This window comes from Antrostomus carolinensis, unplaced genomic scaffold, assembly GCF_000700745.2.
Source record: "Antrostomus carolinensis isolate BGI_N321 unplaced genomic scaffold, ASM70074v2 scaffold21305, whole genome shotgun sequence".
NCBI classification, from domain to species: Eukaryota; Metazoa; Chordata; class Aves; order Caprimulgiformes; family Caprimulgidae; genus Antrostomus; species Antrostomus carolinensis.
Window position 1 is genome coordinate 373 of NW_010315980.1, and position 17,136 is coordinate 17,508.

The 17,136-nt window shown below is 48.2% G+C and overlaps 1 protein-coding gene across 1 annotated transcript in view; it reads left to right on the forward strand.

Annotated features, from left to right (window-relative positions):
* Nucleotides 1-107: 107 nt before the first annotated feature.
* The window catches only part of TRAF2 (TNF receptor associated factor 2), a 22,946-nt gene continuing 5,917 nt past the window's right edge, over nt 108-17,136 (forward strand). Inside the window, 9 exon segments of the mRNA XM_010168146.1 lie at nt 108-325; nt 1,034-1,112; nt 1,481-1,579; nt 9,893-9,945; nt 9,947-10,016; nt 12,523-12,594; nt 14,372-14,446; nt 15,165-15,524; nt 16,467-16,644. Coding sequence (XP_010166448.1) covers nt 138-325; nt 1,034-1,112; nt 1,481-1,579; nt 9,893-9,945; nt 9,947-10,016; nt 12,523-12,594; nt 14,372-14,446; nt 15,165-15,524; nt 16,467-16,644 — 1,174 coding nt within the window. The 5' untranslated portion in view covers nt 108-137.

A 17,136-nucleotide genomic window follows, 5' to 3' on the forward strand; every position in this document is an offset into this window, starting at 1 on the left:
GTGTTGGGTTTTAGGTGCCAGTGGAATGTGCTGTGACTAATGTAGTTTATGTAAAAAAATTGTCACTATCCAGTTATAATCAGAGAAAATATTTTTATTTTCAGGCTCTGGAGATACAGTCAGAATTTTTCGTTCACATGGCAGCAGCAAACTCGACTCCGCCTGGCTCTTTGGATCTAAACCAGCCCGGATTTGCAAAGGAGATCCTGGGAACTAAGCTGGAGGTCAAATATCTCTGCTCCGATTGCAAGAATATACTGAGGAGACCCTTTCAAGCTCAGTGTGGACACCGCTACTGTTCCTATTGTCTGAAGAAAATTATAAGGTAACTTTTGTGTCTTCAATCTGAAGCTAAAATGCTTGAAAAGGCATTTTTAAGCAAAAAAAAAAAAAAAAAAAAAAAGGGAAAAGTTTAATTTTCGGGGCCTTCTCAGCTGTGTTCAATCGCTGAGGTTCAACATCAGGTTTTCTTTAAGGGAATAGGTGATCTCTGACTTGCTTTTATTGTTTTGGGGGTTACTTCAAAGTTCCCTTTTCCAGAATCCCCTGGATTGTTTTTGCTGTTCAGATGGTGATCCAGGTCAATCACTCATCTCCTTCAGTCTTCCTCACAGCTACTGAAGAACTTAATCATAGAACCCCAGACTGGTTTGGGTTGGAAAGGACCTTAAAGATCATCCAGTTCCAACCCCCCTGCCAGCAGCAGGGAACTTGCTCCTGAAAGTCATATGGTGGTTGTACCAAAGTGTGAGAAATTTAAGCACGTGCTGACTTCCAGAAAAGTTTCATAGTGTTCTGCCTCACTCCTGCCTTTGAGTGAGGGAAGTTGAACAGAGCAGTTAATCAGGAGAAGAGAAAAAAAAATTAGAATCAGAAATGGGTGTCAAAATGACACATGAGCAAAGGCTCAATGTGTTGTTTTAAGAATAAGAAAATGCTTTAATTTTATAAAGTTACCAGGATTTTTTTTATCATTAAATCATAAATTGATCTCTCTTTGTTGTATTTGATGATTATTTTTTCTGTCTGCTAGTGCTGGACCTCAAAAGTGTGCCAGCTGTATTCAGGAAGGAATATATGAAGAAGGAATTTCTATTTTGGAAACAAGCTCGGTAAGTAAAAATGCATTTTAAAAAATAAAGAAGCTCATTGATGTCACTAATTCCACGTGCGGTTTTTGTTTAGAACACAAGTTCTGAGAATCCCTCATTCCTAGGAAACAATTTCTTCAGTAGTGAGAGTTGTGATTAACGTGGTGGACTCCCCAGCTTCTAAAATCCAGGTCAGGTTAACGCAGCGGTGCCCTACTTAAGGCTTCCATAACGATCTGTTTGCCATTAGCACACCTCTGAGCAGGTGATGTGCCAACTGCCCTGGGAGGAGTCTTAGTAAAGGCTTAGTAAAGAATTAAGAGATCCAAACAAAACTGCAACCCCTCGGTAATTTTTGTGGTTTTCTTGGGGTTTTTTTTCCATTTTAGGCTTTCCCAGACAACGCAGCTCGTCGGGAGGTGGAGAGTCTGCCTGCTGTCTGTATTAACAGTGGCTGCACTTGGAAGGGGACTATCAAAGAATACGAGGTAAAGATCAAAGCAAAGCTTTTGTTGGCAGTGTCCTTTTTCTTCCCTCTGTCTGTGGGGAAGGCTCAGGTGGTTTTTCTTGTCCACTGACACTGATGGTGGGAGCTGTCAGCTCCGAGGACTTCACTATAAGCTGGAGAGATTCCTTGTCTGAGCCAGGTTTGTGTGCCCTGCTGAGGGCACAGGCTGAACTGGAACAATTTCAGATTTGCTTGTGATCGCAGGCACCGAGCATGTCCCTTCCGTGCTGGGAACCACCCATTCTATCTCCAACTCCTTTCTGCTATAAATGACAAGCAAACTGTCAAGAAACTGTGCTGTGCCATGAAATTATTGTGAAGTTCTCTTTGTTATGAGAACCTAAAACCTAGTTCAGACCTGTGAGCTCAGGGAAGGTGGCTTGGCCATGATCCTGTTTCCAGCCAGCTGCCCCCATAACTACCAGGGCAGTGGGACTGGGTGTTGGTCACTGACTGGCCACCCATCGCTCTGAGCTGTTCTGGGCCATGACAGGATATTTTTTCCAGCCCTGCTTTTCTTGAAGGAACCCATCAGCTCTTTAATCCAGGCCTTTTTGTGGCCCTGGGCATTTGGTCCTTAGCACGCTTACGGTTAACGTGCCTCGTGAGACGTGTGTTCTTGCTGAAGATGGCAGTGGGCCTCATGCATCCTTGTGCTTTCCAACAAGTCAGCTCTGCTGGGGCAGTTTGCATCATTCAAATGCATTATCAGTGAGTAGTGAATGTATATTCACCTGTGAAGCTTTGGTGCTCCTGAAGGACAGTTTTGTCATCTTGGAATGAAAGAACCACTATGTGGGGGGCCTGAGATAAGAGGAATAAATTTAATTTCCTTCTAGCACTCGATCTAGGTGAAGATTGTGGTCCTGTGGTTCATGGAGCTTTGGTGGTGACTGAGATGTGTGTCAGGAAAAGGTGTCACCTCAGCCTGGGTAGGGTAACGTCAGGATTCTCTTTGCAATGCTGCTGCAAGATGAGAGGAAGAAACAACAGCTGTGGATCCTGCCTGAGTTTTCTGCCTAGCTTGCTGAGCCTCTTGAGAGATGCTTCTGCACCTCTGCTTCCTTGTCCTGCTCTCTAGAATCTTCCGCTTCTTTTTGCTGAAGTTGAGTCCAAAAGCTGAGGGGAGGTAGGATTCTAAATGGTTCTCCTGCTGTGAAACCCTCATTCATAGATCTATAAGTGGCTCATAGTGTGGCTGTACAACTGAGTAAATGTCAAGTTAAAAGCCTAACAGTGATGCAGCAGGGAGAGTTTGGGAGTTGCATATCAGGGTACAGGGTGTTTTACTGAGGTTCCAGGTTCAGGCTGTGCTGTTGGTGACTGCAGATTGTTTGACTCACCCTTTAATTTCTGCTGGTGACCAGTGACTGGAAGTCTGATGCCCACTGCAGTGTTCAAAATGATGATTGCAGTAAGTGAGCTCATCTCCATCAGATGAAACCAAATTACATTTGTCAGCAGCTTCCAATGCTGTTGATTGTGGTGGGACTGAGGAGCTCTTCTGAACTTTTTTCCTGGGTTTTAAAAAAAACCAAAACAACGAAGCTTTAAGAGTTCCTGCAGGGCTCAGCAAAACTCACCAGCTACCAAAGGTCCTCCCTGTGTGGTCTTACAAGTGTTTGAATCCAGGCTTGAGCCCAGCCAGGACTTGCAGTAGAAGTTTAAAAGGGCAGCGAGTGTCCTGGGATAAGTCTTTCTTGCAAGGCTGCACGTGTGGGTGGTGCTCCGGGATCTGCACAACTGCGTGAGAGTTCAGAGTCTGAACTGCTGTGCCTCTTTTTTTACTCTCCACCTGATCTCCAAAAGCTCCTGTGAGGTGCTTTGGTAAAACAGAGCACATTTTGTACTCCGGTGCAGCTCCGGAGTGCTTGGGCTACAGACCTTGTCCCGGTTTTTGTTCATTCTGGGGCAGCCTGGTGCAGTGAGAAGGGAGCGGGGATTTCGAGCAGTGCTAGTTGATTCCTCTGGAGATTGAGCCTGCCTGTCCTGCCTGCCTTGGGGGGACATTCAGTCTAATGGGGGTGAGGTTATTTTGTGCCCTCTCGGGAAAAGCTGATTCTTTCCTGGGAACCGGTGGGAGGAGGCAAGGTCTGGCTTGTGTTATCTCTCCTGCCAGCTGCCTGCATGAGCCGTGGCATTTAATCAGGCCTGGCTGTCCTCGTGCATTCAGAGCTTAGGAGATGGTATGTGTGGCTGAGGAGGGCTGATGAAAGGAGGCGTCAAACCAGACTCTGTTAGCACAGGGTCTTTCTTAGTACTTTGGACTAAAGTTAAACCCTGCCTTAGGGGCAGGCTCGTTAGTTTAGTGCCGCAAAATAGAGCTTGCCTCATCAGAAGGGTTGCATCTGTAGGCAGCAATGTGTGTAACGTCCTCCAGCAGCTCAGCGCTCCCGCCGTGGAAAGTCCCTCGCTGCGCTATTTCCGACAGGACATGGAAAGTCCCTCAGAGCAAATTCATTGTTTGCTAATTTAAAAATCCTCTCTTTGTACCAGAAAGACTGAACTTGGCTGCTATCCACTTACAAATCAAGAGATACTGTCACTTCTTGGTTTGCTAATCTTACCAGCGCACAGACAAGGAAAAAAAATGTTGTGCAGCTGAAAAGCTCTGGCTCTTCAAAAAAAAATGACTCAAACTGATTTCAGTTTTGCTTTCTGTTCAGGCAGACCAGGTTCAGGTCTCAGAGGGACATACAAAACTGAAAGAGCGTGATCTGCTCGGACATGACTTGCACTTCTGCTTAAAGCCATGTGAAGCCTGTGAAATGTTTACGTGCTTAGAACATGTCTGCGTTTATAAATGCATTTTTCTGACTTTGTAAAGACTGTAAATATTTCGTGGCATTTGGATAAAACGGTTTGTGGTGAGGCTGCAGGGTTTTTCCTTTTAATCAGTAACTTCTTTTCATGTAGAGGTTTCCTGATGTGTCTGCCTGAATGTACATACAGAAAAGCAGGCTGTGAGCATGAGCCTTTAGATTCAGGTGGAAAGTCTGAGGAGGGTTGAAGAAATTAAAACTGGCCTGTTAGAGCAAAAGGAAAGGCCAAGAAAACATGCTCTGTGATGTCCAGGTAGCTTCATGGTTTCTCAGCTCTGGAGGATTTCTTTTCTTGCCCTGCAGTACCTCCAATTGCCTATGTCTCTCTTCTGTTTTATCAACATATCATCAGTTCTCATATGCCTTTTATTTACATCTTCATACTGCCAGCTCCCTTCTTTGCCTTCTCCCAGGACCAGGATGGGAGGAGGGGGCTGCAGAGTGGTGTTCATGTGGTCACCTGTGGCGTTTCCACTTGTTACCCAGACAGAGGTTTTAACTGTGCCCCAGTCATCTGGGGGAAATACAGAATTATTTGAGACATTATGAAATCAAATTGTCTAAATTTTTGAAGTAGAACTAAATTTTAAGTCTAATCCTGACAGCAGTATTTAAACTAAGTTTTGATGGGGGAGTTTCTAGGAAAACAGATGAGCTCAGGTAATGAGGATGGGTGACTGTCACAGAGTCACAGACTGGTGGGGGTTGGGTCATCTGGGGGAAATACAGAATTATTTGAGACATTATGAAATCAAATTGTCTAAATTTTTGAAGTAGAACTAAATTTTAAGTCTAATCCTGACAGCAGTATTTAAACTAAGTTTTGATGGGGGAGTTTCTAGGAAAACAGATGAGCTCAGGTAATGAGGATGGGTGACTGTCACAGAGTCACAGACTGGTGGGGGTTGGAAGGGACCTCTTGAGATCATCCAGTCCAACCCCCCTGCCAAAGCAGGTCCATCTCCAGCAGGTTGCACAGGGCTGCATCCGGGCATGTTTGGAATCTCTCCAGAGAAGGAGACTCCACCCCCTCTCTGGGCAGCCTGTCCCAGGGCTCTGGCACCCTCACAGTAAAGGAGTTTTTCCCCATGTTTAAGCAGAACCTCCTGTGTTCCAGTTTGTGCCCATTGCCCCTTGTCCTGTCACTGGCCACCACTGGAAAGAGTCTGGCCCCATCCTCCTGACACCCACCCTTTAGACATTGATGAGATCCCCTCTCAGTCTGCTATTCTCCAGGCTGAACAGCCCCAGCTCTCTCAGTCTTTCCTCATAAGAAAGATGCTCCAGCCCCTTAATCATCTTAGTAGCCTCTGCTGGACTCTCTCCAGAAGCCATCTGTGGTGGTAACCCATCCTAATCCAAACTGGAGAGGATGTGTTTTCTTTGTAGTTCATTGTCACCTTGGTTTTGAAGAGTTCACTTTCATTGAAGCCTGGAGGGCTGTGGAAGGTGCACAGCTCAGAACTTCAGTGATATCACTCCAAAGCCCGTGCTGTTGGAGAGTGTCTGCATCTCCTTCTGGGCTACATGGCTTCCTGGGGCCTGGAGGACAAGGTGACTGGGCAGTCCCTTCTTGCCCAGTGTTCCTACTGGGAGATGCTGGAGAAGCTTCATGCAGGGAAAACTGCCCCTCTTCAAAAATACTGCTGGTGGTCTCTGTTTCATGAGGCTTCACCATTTCATGCTCCCCCTTTCCATCTGCGTCCCGGGAATGCCCTGGTTGGTTTTGGTGGTGATTTGCAGTTTAGGCTGAAAACTTCAGCTTGGGGCTTTTGCACATTGCTTAGAACAGAGCTGCTGGTCTTTGAAGCTGCTTCACCTGGCTCCTCTCGCCTCCAAAGTGTATATAAAACACACTTCTGAGTGTTTTATAGCGGTTTGTCTGCGTGGGATACAGCGTTTTAAGCGCTGTAGCAAGCACACTTGATGATGCTGTATCAGGGTGACCAACCTTTCTTCTAATATCAGCATCAGCTACAGCATTATTGTCTTTTTCTGAAGGTTTAGGCTCCAAGTTACAGTCTGGTGTTGAAGTGCAGTTTGCAGCCAGCTCCAGTCTGAGCCGCAGTTTACTCCAGGACCAGGTCACTTTGTTGTGGGAGGATCCCCAACGTGCACATGGAGGTGACCAAACGGACCTCCTGCTGTGGGAAAAGCGATCTGACACACCTTTACTCTCCAGAGCTGGAGCTGAGGTCCCCAAACAAAGCCCAGCCTCCCTTACAGTCCCTGGAGCAGAGTTTATGTAGCTGGCAGCCCAGACACCAGGCAGTTTCCTGTCCAAGCCTGTGATGGGAGGTGAACCATGGGGAGTGCTGGAGAGCACGCATGGGAAGGGGCTGGAAAGCCTCAGCTGTAGAGATTCTGCTCTTAGCTTTTAAAAACAGCTCAGCCTTGTGGTGACCCACCTAACTGACACTTTTGGCATCTGCCCCTTGGAAAAAGAGAATCTGTAAGTTGTGAGCTTTGTAGCTGAGGTGAGTGCTGTGTGTCCCATCTGAGCTGTGCCGAAACCCCTCAGCATCAACACAGCTTTGGGGAAGCACTTCATGTCCAGGGAGGTGTTCCTTGGGCTCCAGGTGTCTGGCAGGAGCCAAAGCCCCGGTCACACACACACACCTTTGGGCACTTCCAGCTCTTTGGACAGCCTTGAGAAATCAGGTTTGAAGTCAAGGCACCCACCACAGGCTTGACTTCTCCAGCATTTGAAGGACATCTGTCCCAGTTGCAATATTTGCCTCATCTTCCCTTTTCTGGGTGCCAGTGGTGCTCTTAGCCTTGTGCTTTAACAGCCCTTCTGTTCACAGCCAGCCTTCCACGCTGCCTGCCGGGCAAAGGAGTCGTCCTTGCCCCTTCCCTCCATCTGCAGCTCAAAGCTTGACCTCTGTCAACACCACCCTTGCCATGTGAAGGTCAGGCAGACCACTGAGAGCCTTCAGCCTGAGGCTCTCCCCTTTGATCCGAGCCATGGAGGTGAAGCTTTGCGTGCTGGTGAATGTTCTGCTGGAAGGGAGGGAGATGTCTCCAGGGGTGTTGTCCTGGCACCTGGTCAGCACAGGCAGTTCTCTCAGCATGCTGAAATCACAGCCGTCAGCACTGCAGCATCTCCTGCAGCTAAAGCCAGCACCAACTGTCAGGAAGAGCTATCAGAGGTGAATTCAGGTCAGTGCTGCGAACACGCCAGGGCCTGGTGTTGTTCGTGTGATGGTGTGAGTGGAGTCCAGTCCCCAGTGACAGGTTCTCAAGCAGTGACCTCATTAGATGTGAACAGCACATCCTGGGCATTTTTCACGGGACCGTGACTGTAACTGTTAATTGTAGCCTAGAAGACCTGCGGAGTTATCTCTGATCAGATGTTCCCGATTGCTTTGAACCTCCCTGACATGTCAAACAGCTGTTTACAGAGACTTGGTGCAGTCCAACGCCATAATTTTTAATTTCCTTGACAAGTGGATTTAGTCTTTTTGTTTTGCAGTGCAGCTGACCACATCTGAGGTGAGGGACAGTGGTGCACCACCTTCAGCTGGCCATGGGGCCAGGTCTGGTTCAGACTCAGGCTTAGCTAAAATGCTCTGGGGGCCCAACCCTGCTCAGTTTCAGCCTAGAGTCTACCTAGGAAAATCATTCCTCTGGGATGATGGAGGGATTTGGAGAAAGCATCCTGGAGTGTCCCACAGCTCACGTAGCAAACGGAAAGGCAGAGGCTGTTTTAGCAAACGTTGGAAAACCTGCTGCTGCTTCCAGATGTTTCTGGTACCTTCAGCTTTCTTCAAAATCTGCTACTGCTTCCACATCCTTCCTCGGTTCAAGAAACGCTGCCTTTGTCCCTCTACCAATAAACCCCAAATCAAATGTCTGTCCCATCAGCCCTAAAAGCTGCTGAACAAAACTGGAGAAAGCTGAAACCAAAGGTTGTTCTGCTGGTTCTGAAAACAGGCGTGTGCAAGGTCCCTGGGAACCCCCGACATCTCTTCTGCCAGTTTCTGTCCTCAGCTCAGGTGGATGCTGTGGTGCTGGACAGCAGAGTAAAGGTGGTGCTGGTTTCCCATGTGCACGCCCACTAAAGCCACGAGTAACTACTGGTGGAAACTTCATCTTTGTTTTTGACACTTTCTTAGAGGTTTAGTTCTTTGTGATGTCAAGTGAATTTGCTTGGATCTCTGTCACCAGCATCTCCCAGCAAAGGGAGCAGTTTCTGTCTGGCACGAGCTGATGTGACGGTGTCGGAAAGCTCTGGTTCCTGGTTGGCATTGTGGATTGCAGACTGGCTTCCTGCTTTCCAGCCCTGTGTTGCTGGGCTCCATGCAGTACAGCAAGCACCATGTGCATGGTAGCCCAGCCCACCTGCGTGGGGAAAGCTTCCAGCAGGCCTGGCTTAAAACCAGCCTTAGGACTTCCCTGATGAGGAAGAGACACAGCACAGAAGGTCACGTTGACTTCAGAGGAGCAGGATGTCCCAAAGTACCTGTGTTTTGTGGCACATTCCCGTCTCGGGGCTCCGGAGCTCCTGAGGAGCTGGCAGAGATGCACAAAGCAACTCACGCTTCTTGGCACAAGGGATTCAGGTTCCCTCAAAACCTGGGCAGGCATCTGTTTTACACTGGACACCCATTTTCAGTGTTTTCATAACAATTCTGTGGGCCCACCGTGGGCTAAGATGCCAAAGGAGCCATGTGCTGAACACGGCTGTGCCGTGGCTGGAGACTGCCCAAGCCCTGACAGCGCTTCGACGTGCCCTGTGCCCCTTCAGCTGCATTTCCTCTGCTCTCCTGTTAATTTTCCATCCTTTTCAGTGCCCCTTCCTGCTGCCCAGCCTTTCAGCTTTGGCTGTGCTTGTGGTTGCTGTTGCCATGCTCGGAGGGGGCCAATGGACCATCTCACAAAGATGGACCTGCAGGAGAGTGTTTGCAGGAGCACTGCAAGGTGCAGCTCCCACTGAGCCTGGTGCTGCGGCTGCTCCCTGCCAGCCCTGCCCTTTGCGATAACCTTACCCAGGCTCTGGCAGAGGCACCTCACAGCAGCTGCTCCAAAGGTTGATTTTCTCAGCCGCCTGCCTCGTCCCTTAGCTGGAGGGGGGAGCCTTGTGTGACGCTGATGGATGTCCCAACGTGGTTGTCAGACCTCTGTAAAACCAGACTTGTGTTGATGCAGCCGGGCAGCTGGGGAGCAGGTGCAGCTCCTGCTCTGCCACCACGATAACGGGATCATCGTTTTCAGCCGGAGCCTCTTCCATGGTTCAGTCAAGTTTAGCGAAGCCTCGAAGAGGCGAAATGGCAATCGGATTAAACTGCAGTTTTGCCTTTTGTCCCACTCGTGCAGGTGCAGCAGAGCAGCTCATCCTGGCATGGCATTCCTTAGGAAATGACCTAAGGTTGAGTCCTCCGGGGATCAGCTGCTGTTACCAAATCCCACTTTTCCCTGCGTGTGCCTGCGCTGTTCTGCATTGAAATGTGCTGCCCTTGGTGTCACAGAGCTGCCGTGACAGGAGCTGCCCGTTCCCGTTCTTGGGGTGTAGGGGGATGATCCCAGGAGTGCCCTGAGAGAAACCTCAACCTCAAAATACTGCAAACTCTTTTCTGCTTTCCTGATATTGAGGTAGGAGAGTTTGGCATGTGCACAGGCAGCTCTGATTGCCAGCAGATCTACAGGCAAGGGGAGGAGGGCTCGACACCTCCATGGCAGCTCTGCTCTGGAGAGAGGAGCACGGGTGGGTGTAGAGGGCTGAGCAGCCGTGGTGGTGACCCGAGGGCTTGTAGGATGCCATGGTCCTTCCGAAGGCGACGGTGGAGGCTGATTTTCTTCTCTTTTCAATGGGCTCCCAGAGAATCACCTGTGTGTGATGTACAGGCTGCTGCTGGGTTGTCTCACTGTTTATTTTTAGGGAGTGTAATTGATGTGTGGATCAATCGTCGGTTTAGGTTTTAATCGAGTGGGAAGAGCGAGGTGTTGCTGTGCAGGCTGTTAACTCTGCCCAGTTTGATTTTCCTGCCGCTGCTGTTGGGTGCTGCAGTGCCTCAGTTTACAGCTGGTGAGTGAGAAGTTGACACTGAGGTGTCAACTGGAGAGTAGCCCTGAAGGTCAGAGTCAGACCATTGTCTTCCTGCTCTGCTTTAATTCTTCTGTTGCCATCTCCTCTCCCGAACCTCCGTCTGTCTTGATCTCCACGACAGGTTCACTCCGGGAGAGCGACTGTGCTCTCCCCTCACCCCGTTCACTGACGGCTTTCCAAAGCTGCCCGAAACGTTCACGGCAAATGCCTGAGTGTCCGAGATGCTCCTCCCTGCTGCAGAAGCTCTTGGATATGGGTTTGGGAAAGGTGTCAACAGGAGGATTGCCCCATTCCTGAGGGAGTGGAGTGTGGCAGATCAGGCTTGAATGCCAACCCTTGCTCTTCAGCTCCTGGGTGGGGTGGATTTCTTCCAGCGGCGATAGCATCCGTCTCTGTTGAGACACCCGAGTTGAAGGGGAAGGAACAGGGGATTCCAGAAAAGCCCGAAACTGTTTATACAAAAATGTTTGTCTAGAGGTTTGGATCCTCGCTGGTTAAAGCTGCTGCTTCTGGGTGTCTTCAACAATTTGCATACGGACCAGTTGCACTTTCAGCTGAGCTGTGCCGGGCTGGTTTCCCTTTGAGGTGGGCACGCTCCGCAGGGTGCCGCGGAGACGGGATTGAAGATAAATGCTGGGAGTGCTGGGGAGTGCAGAGGGGGTGGTGGTTTCATGCCCAGCACATGGGCATGGGAGAACATGAGTTTTACATACTCCCTTTTGAAATAGTTGTCTCTACAGGGAAGTTTCCTTCCTTCAGCTAGGCCGTCTGTTCTGATGCCAGCGTTTTGTGGGTCGTGGGGAGATGCTATCTGGTGTTTGTAGAACATGAGAGCGGTAGATGGGTAGAAGAAAGAGCGAGGAGGATGAAGGAAGGTGCTCTGCATCCTCTGCCGCCTCTGCAGGCAGCACTGCCCAGCCCAACCACGCAGGCTGGCCGGTCCCTTTGCAGACTTTGAGTCTGATTACTCATTTAAAGTCTGAAAAGGAGAGAGTAACTAAGAAGCCAAAGCTGAGCCACTAATGAGTTTCACTTCCCAGTTTCTGATGTGGTAACAGTATTTAAGGTTGTGCATGTTTCCCACCCCCCACCAGGGCAGTAACTTGTTTTAATAAAGAATAAATGTGACCAAGTTTTCAAAGCACCTGGTTTCAGGTGACAGCTTTATAAATGCTCCTGGGTGGTTTTTGTTTGTTTGTTTGTTTTCCTGTTCCTACCATGGCAGGATACTTCATTGCCCTTATCTTTTAATCTGAATTTTGAACTGCATATTCACGGCATTTAAAATACCTTGCTTCACCTGGTTGGTGTATAAGAGAAGGTTTGAGCAGTGTGGAAATGACACAGAAAGCAGAGACGTGTTTGAGCATTCCCGATTTAGCCGGTGTTGCTGGCCCTGGTATCTGCTGAGGACAGAGTATCACATTGCCCTGATCGTTTGTTCAGCTCCTCTGGCTGCCAAGCAAACTGTGTCTGCTCTTGCTGCAGGGACGGGTGCTTGTGTGCAGGGGCTATTAGGTGAAACTGGCTTAAAATAGTTTTCTTTTTGGTTGAAAAATGGTTTTCTGATTTGAACATGAAGATACTATCAGACTGAGCTCAGCCCAGCGTGTGATGAGTAGGCTATGGGTTCGTGTTTCAACTGACTGATAACCATTACAGTGGAAAAAAATAAACAAATTATCTTGCTGAGATAGTGGCTTACTTCATTCAACCTGCCCAAATGTGTATTTTCCTGGCAGAGCCATAAATGAGGCTTCCTGTTGACTATCTTGTCCATCAAAGCAGGAATTTTATTTTTTTTTATTTATTTATTTTTTTAATTGAGGCTGAGGCTTCACAGGCACCCAAAACTATAGTTGCCTGGAAATTGCACAAATAAGCCAGCATGCAGAATTATCAGCATGACCAAGATTTGAGTATAGGTTGGTAAAATACAGCACTCTTCTGTAAGAAACTATAAAACTAACCCTGTTGAATTATACTCATCATATAACCTCGTTGGAGCTTTGATGTAGAGGACTAAATATTCCCTTGTTGATTCTCTTACAGGCTCATGACGAAGTCTGCCCTGAATTTCCTCTGACTTGTGAAGGCTGTGGGAAGAAGGTTCCGAGGGAGAAGGTATCCATCCATCCATGTGCCGTGGTGACGTTTGACGTCCCGATGGGCTGACGCCGGCGTTCCTGGAGCAGGGAGGATAACCGAGACCATTAGAAAGTGGAGTGGGGAAAACAATTAAGTGGCAGCTGTTAATAGATGTGACCTTTAGTTCCTGCTTCAGCAGGGGGATTGGACTAGATGATCTTTTGAGGTCCCTTCCAATCCTGACATTCTGTGATTCTGTGTGATTCTTTCCATAAGGCTCAAACCAGTGGTTGGGTGTGAGTGTGAATCATCAGCACTCGCAGTTCTGCGTTAGTGCTGCCGACGTCACCTCCCCTCCAGCGGTGCCTTCGCCGTGTCTGGGTGCAGGGCCCCCATGGGACAAGCACACTCGTGGGTTTAAAGGGTACTTATGTCCTGAGTAAAGCAACTAGATCAGCTGCAGCTGCAATTATGGAAAGGGAGCCCATGTCCAGCTAAATTAACTTACTTCTAATTAGTCATGTGATAGAATCCATGTCTATAGGGCCTCCATGCTTCTGGCTCCTGGGGCAAGGCTCAAAAGTATAAAAAAATCAAAGGTTTGGGGGAAACATCTTCAAAAAGCATATTTATCTGAAGCCATCCTGCCTGCTATGGGCAAATACTTTTAGTAGTACTGTTGCAAAAGGCCCTTGTGTAGCAGGACAGGTGGGACAGAAGCATCAAAGTTCTTCAAAGTGGGCACCGAAATGAGGGACTTTGTGCTGGGATCTTGGGGTGCAGAGCTGCTCGTCTGCAGGTGGAAGCTGGAGCCCAGCAGAGACTGGGCTTGTAAGATTCCCATAGGTGATCTATCCCTTCATTTAAATATTAACTTCTTTTATCTCTTTCCAAACTTTTGTTGATTAGCTGCAGCCATTGTAACTCTTGAATAACCTTAAGCAAGCCAGATGGATAGAGAAGCTTGTAAAAAAAGGGATTTCAAAACAATTTAAACAACATCTGCTGTAGCAGATGTAGGTGTTAAATGTGGAGTATTGTTGTTGTTCAGAACAGACCACTGATATCTGATGATGAGAGGTGTATCAAAAACAAGATCATAATGTGCCAGTGCTTTTTAGCATTAATCATGCACTGTGTGGGAACCCAAACGAGTCATCTTGGCAGCTGGGGGGTTAGTGGCACTTCTCTGGAGTGTCCACTGTTGGCCTAGATTCTCCACAGCAGCTGCCAGATGTGAGGTGTTGTGGTGTGAAGGTGTTGTGTCCTTCAGCACCTCAGCGAGGGGATGCTGGACCCAGCAGAGCATCTTCCCTTGCACAGATGGACCTGTAGTCATTGCTGTGAACACTCAGGCAGGACCACTGGGAAGCGTTCTGTTCTCAGATGGACAATGCTATGCTGGAGGTACAAATACCATCCTGGCCAGGCTTATGTGAGGTGCACAGAATTAAATGGCTGTTTGATAGGGTTGTTCCTTGTGCCTCCCCTTCCTCTGCCCTCAGTGGAGCTTGTTGCTCAGATTCTGTAACACAAACCTGTGCTGGTTGCTTTTTCTTTCTTGCATATGCAGGTGAGAAGTGAGACCTCCTAGCCATCAAGAGAAAGAAATAAAACTTCCTTCCAGGTGTCAGTGCTCTATGTTAGAGTGAACCTGAACTTCCTTCCAGGTTTAACCACACACTTTGGCAGCAAGTCATTAGTGATGTCTTGCATGTACTTGAGATCGTCTTCAGTTTCCTAGACGTCAGCAAGATGGAAAGGGAGCTACTGAGGACACCAAAGATCTAACATTGCCTTCCTTCCTTTCTAGTTTCGGGACCATGTGAAGACTTGTGGCAGATCTAAGGTGCCTTGCAGATTTAAGGTTGTCGGATGTGCTGAGGTGGTAAGGGCTTGTCTGTTGATGTTTATCTGGGGACTTGTTTTCAGTTCCAGCCTTAGGGTTAACCTCCAGACTGCTGTTGCCCAAACTGTTGCAGATGTTTGTGTTCAGAGATTTGAACAAAGTGGTGTTTCAAACCCTTTGCAAATGGAGCTGAACATCATCTGTTGCCCAGAGTTTGGGTATCCAGAGAATGAACCCCAGAGAATGGATTAATGTGGAAGGAAACCTCCTTCTTGAGAAACATACCAAGTGCTTTGAGACTCTGCTGGTTACGCTGCTTCATCTGTAAGCACAGAACTGGGCATCTGCTGTCTTGCTCTCCTGCTAGAGTTCAGACCAGGCCATATTTTTCTGTGTGACTTTAGTTTTTCCAGCTCCTACTGATGGTGTTCATAGAAAATCCCTCCCTGGGGGGATTACGTGGGGCTTTGGTGCTGTTGAGTACATCTGACAGAGCCCTTTTGGGGAAGTAATGGAGGAAGACAGAGGAGAACAGTGTGTACAGCTGGGGAAACGTTAAGCATCCGTCATTGTATGCGATTGCAGCATTTCTAAAACAAAACCAAAAAACCCCAACCCAGGTTTTTAACTATCTTTCTTTGGTTTTTCCTCTTTATAATTTAAAGCTAACCTTGTGACCTCAAGAGGAATTTGTTCTGTGGATGGTGACAGCGTAGATTGAGCTTGCTGAATGGGGGATGTATTTCTCTTCATGTAGGTGGAAAATGAAAAGCTATCAGAACACGAAAGCAAGTGTTTGGCGGAGCATCTCTACATGTTACTGAGTTTTGTGCTCAGCCTCAAGACTGGGTCTGGAGACTTAAAGCCCCTTCATGCCCTTTCCTCATCGCAAAACAGCTCCCCACTACTGGCAGCAAATTCTCTGTGCTCAGAGTCGGAACTCTCCAGGTCCCTGGAGCTCTTGGGAAGATGTGAGGCCCTTGAGAGGAAAACGGTGACCTTTGAGAACATTGTCTGCGTGCTCAACCGGGAGGTGAAAAGGGGTTCTCAAACAGCCGAAGCCTACAGTCGGCAGCATCGACTAGACCAGGAGAAAATCGAAACACTGAGTAACAAGGTGTGTAACCACTGGCTTGGGCTTTCCAGCACTCTGAGCAGAGACTTTTTTTCAATTTTCTTTCCATGTTATGAGCTAGCAAAGCTTCACTGCCTAGCCCTGAATCTCCACAGATCTGAAGGCAGAACTAAAATATCATTTGTGCCCGTGCCCAACGCTCAAAAGCTTCCTGGGAAAGACAGGAATTAAACTGACACACATAAAGCGTTCAGATCTGTTAGTAATCAAGTTATGCAGACACCACGGTGTTGTTCCCAGGTGTTTGCCAACAAGACACAGAGCACCCAGCATTTCACAGGATCTCTCTTAATCCATGGGGCTGCTCACCTTCCAGACCTTTCAAAAGGAGTGTCATCACTGATGCTGTGCTACAGCATTGTGCCAAGCATGGTCTAGTGGTGTGAAGAAGCTGTTCCCACCAGTATGCTCCAGTACAGACCCTGCTGAGCACTGTTAGCACATCTTGGCAGCTGGGCATTGGGCAGTTTGCAGCGTACCTGTGCTCTCTGGGCAAGGGAGCTGCCAAAACTGCCAGTGACTAACCCTCTGGAGACTTTGTTGGCTGGGTGTAGGTTCTTTTCTTTCTCAATCTAGTTTTGTCACAATGCTGAGGTGGTGTTTTCCCCCCAATCCTCACTTCTTTTGTGGCTAATGTAACAGAGCTGCTCACCGGGCAGATTTTTCCATTCTCTGTGGGAAAATTGCTAGCTCAAGCACTGAGTTGTGTCAATGAGTCTTCTCCAGAATGACAGGGTTCAACAGGAAGCTTCAGTGAATTGGCTTACGATGCTAAATTTCTCCCTCCTGTGATCCCTGTCAGCTCTGGAGCATGTCTCTCACTAAAGAGCTGTCCTGCAGGGGATGCTGATGTCTGCTGGCTTTCTCGGGTCTCACAGCAGTACGTGTTTCTAACCAGGCTGCACCGTGTATCCCACTGAGCAGGTCCGGCAGCTGGAAAGGAGCATTGGGCTCAAAGATCTGGCCATGGCTGAGATGGAGGAAAAGATCCGCAACATGGAAGCTTCCACCTACGATGGTATTTTCATCTGGAAGATAACAGAATTTGCCAGGAAGCGTCAGGAGGCGATAACAGGCCGCTCTCCTGCCATCTTCTCTCCAGGTTATTGCCCACAAATTTGCAACATTGCAAAAGCCTTTTTGTGTCTCAGCTGGGTGCGGGATTTGCAGCGGTGTCCTTAGCAGGGGAGGTGCTGGCCATTGAGATGTACTTCTGTTCTGTCTCTCACCAAATCACAGACTGGTGGGGGTTGGAAGGGACCTCTGGAGATCATCCAGTCCAACCCCCCCTGTCAAACCAGGTTCACTTCAAGCAAAGGAGAAAGGAATCAAACACGGCAGAAACAAGATCTGAGAGCATCTCCATGATCATCCTTGGATATACTGTGTGTGTGATGCTCATCAGCCTGGGACAGGCATGGGGCAGAGGAGGGGTGGTGGGTAGAAGAGTCCAGAATTGTGTACAAGCCTAAAAAGAGAAAAGTGAATGTGTAATAGCAGCAGTGAACAGAGAGGGGAGAAAGGGGAGGGAAAAAAAAGTGCTTCCCTGTAGGGAAGGGCAATCTCAGCTGCTGGGTGGGAAAAAAAAATATGG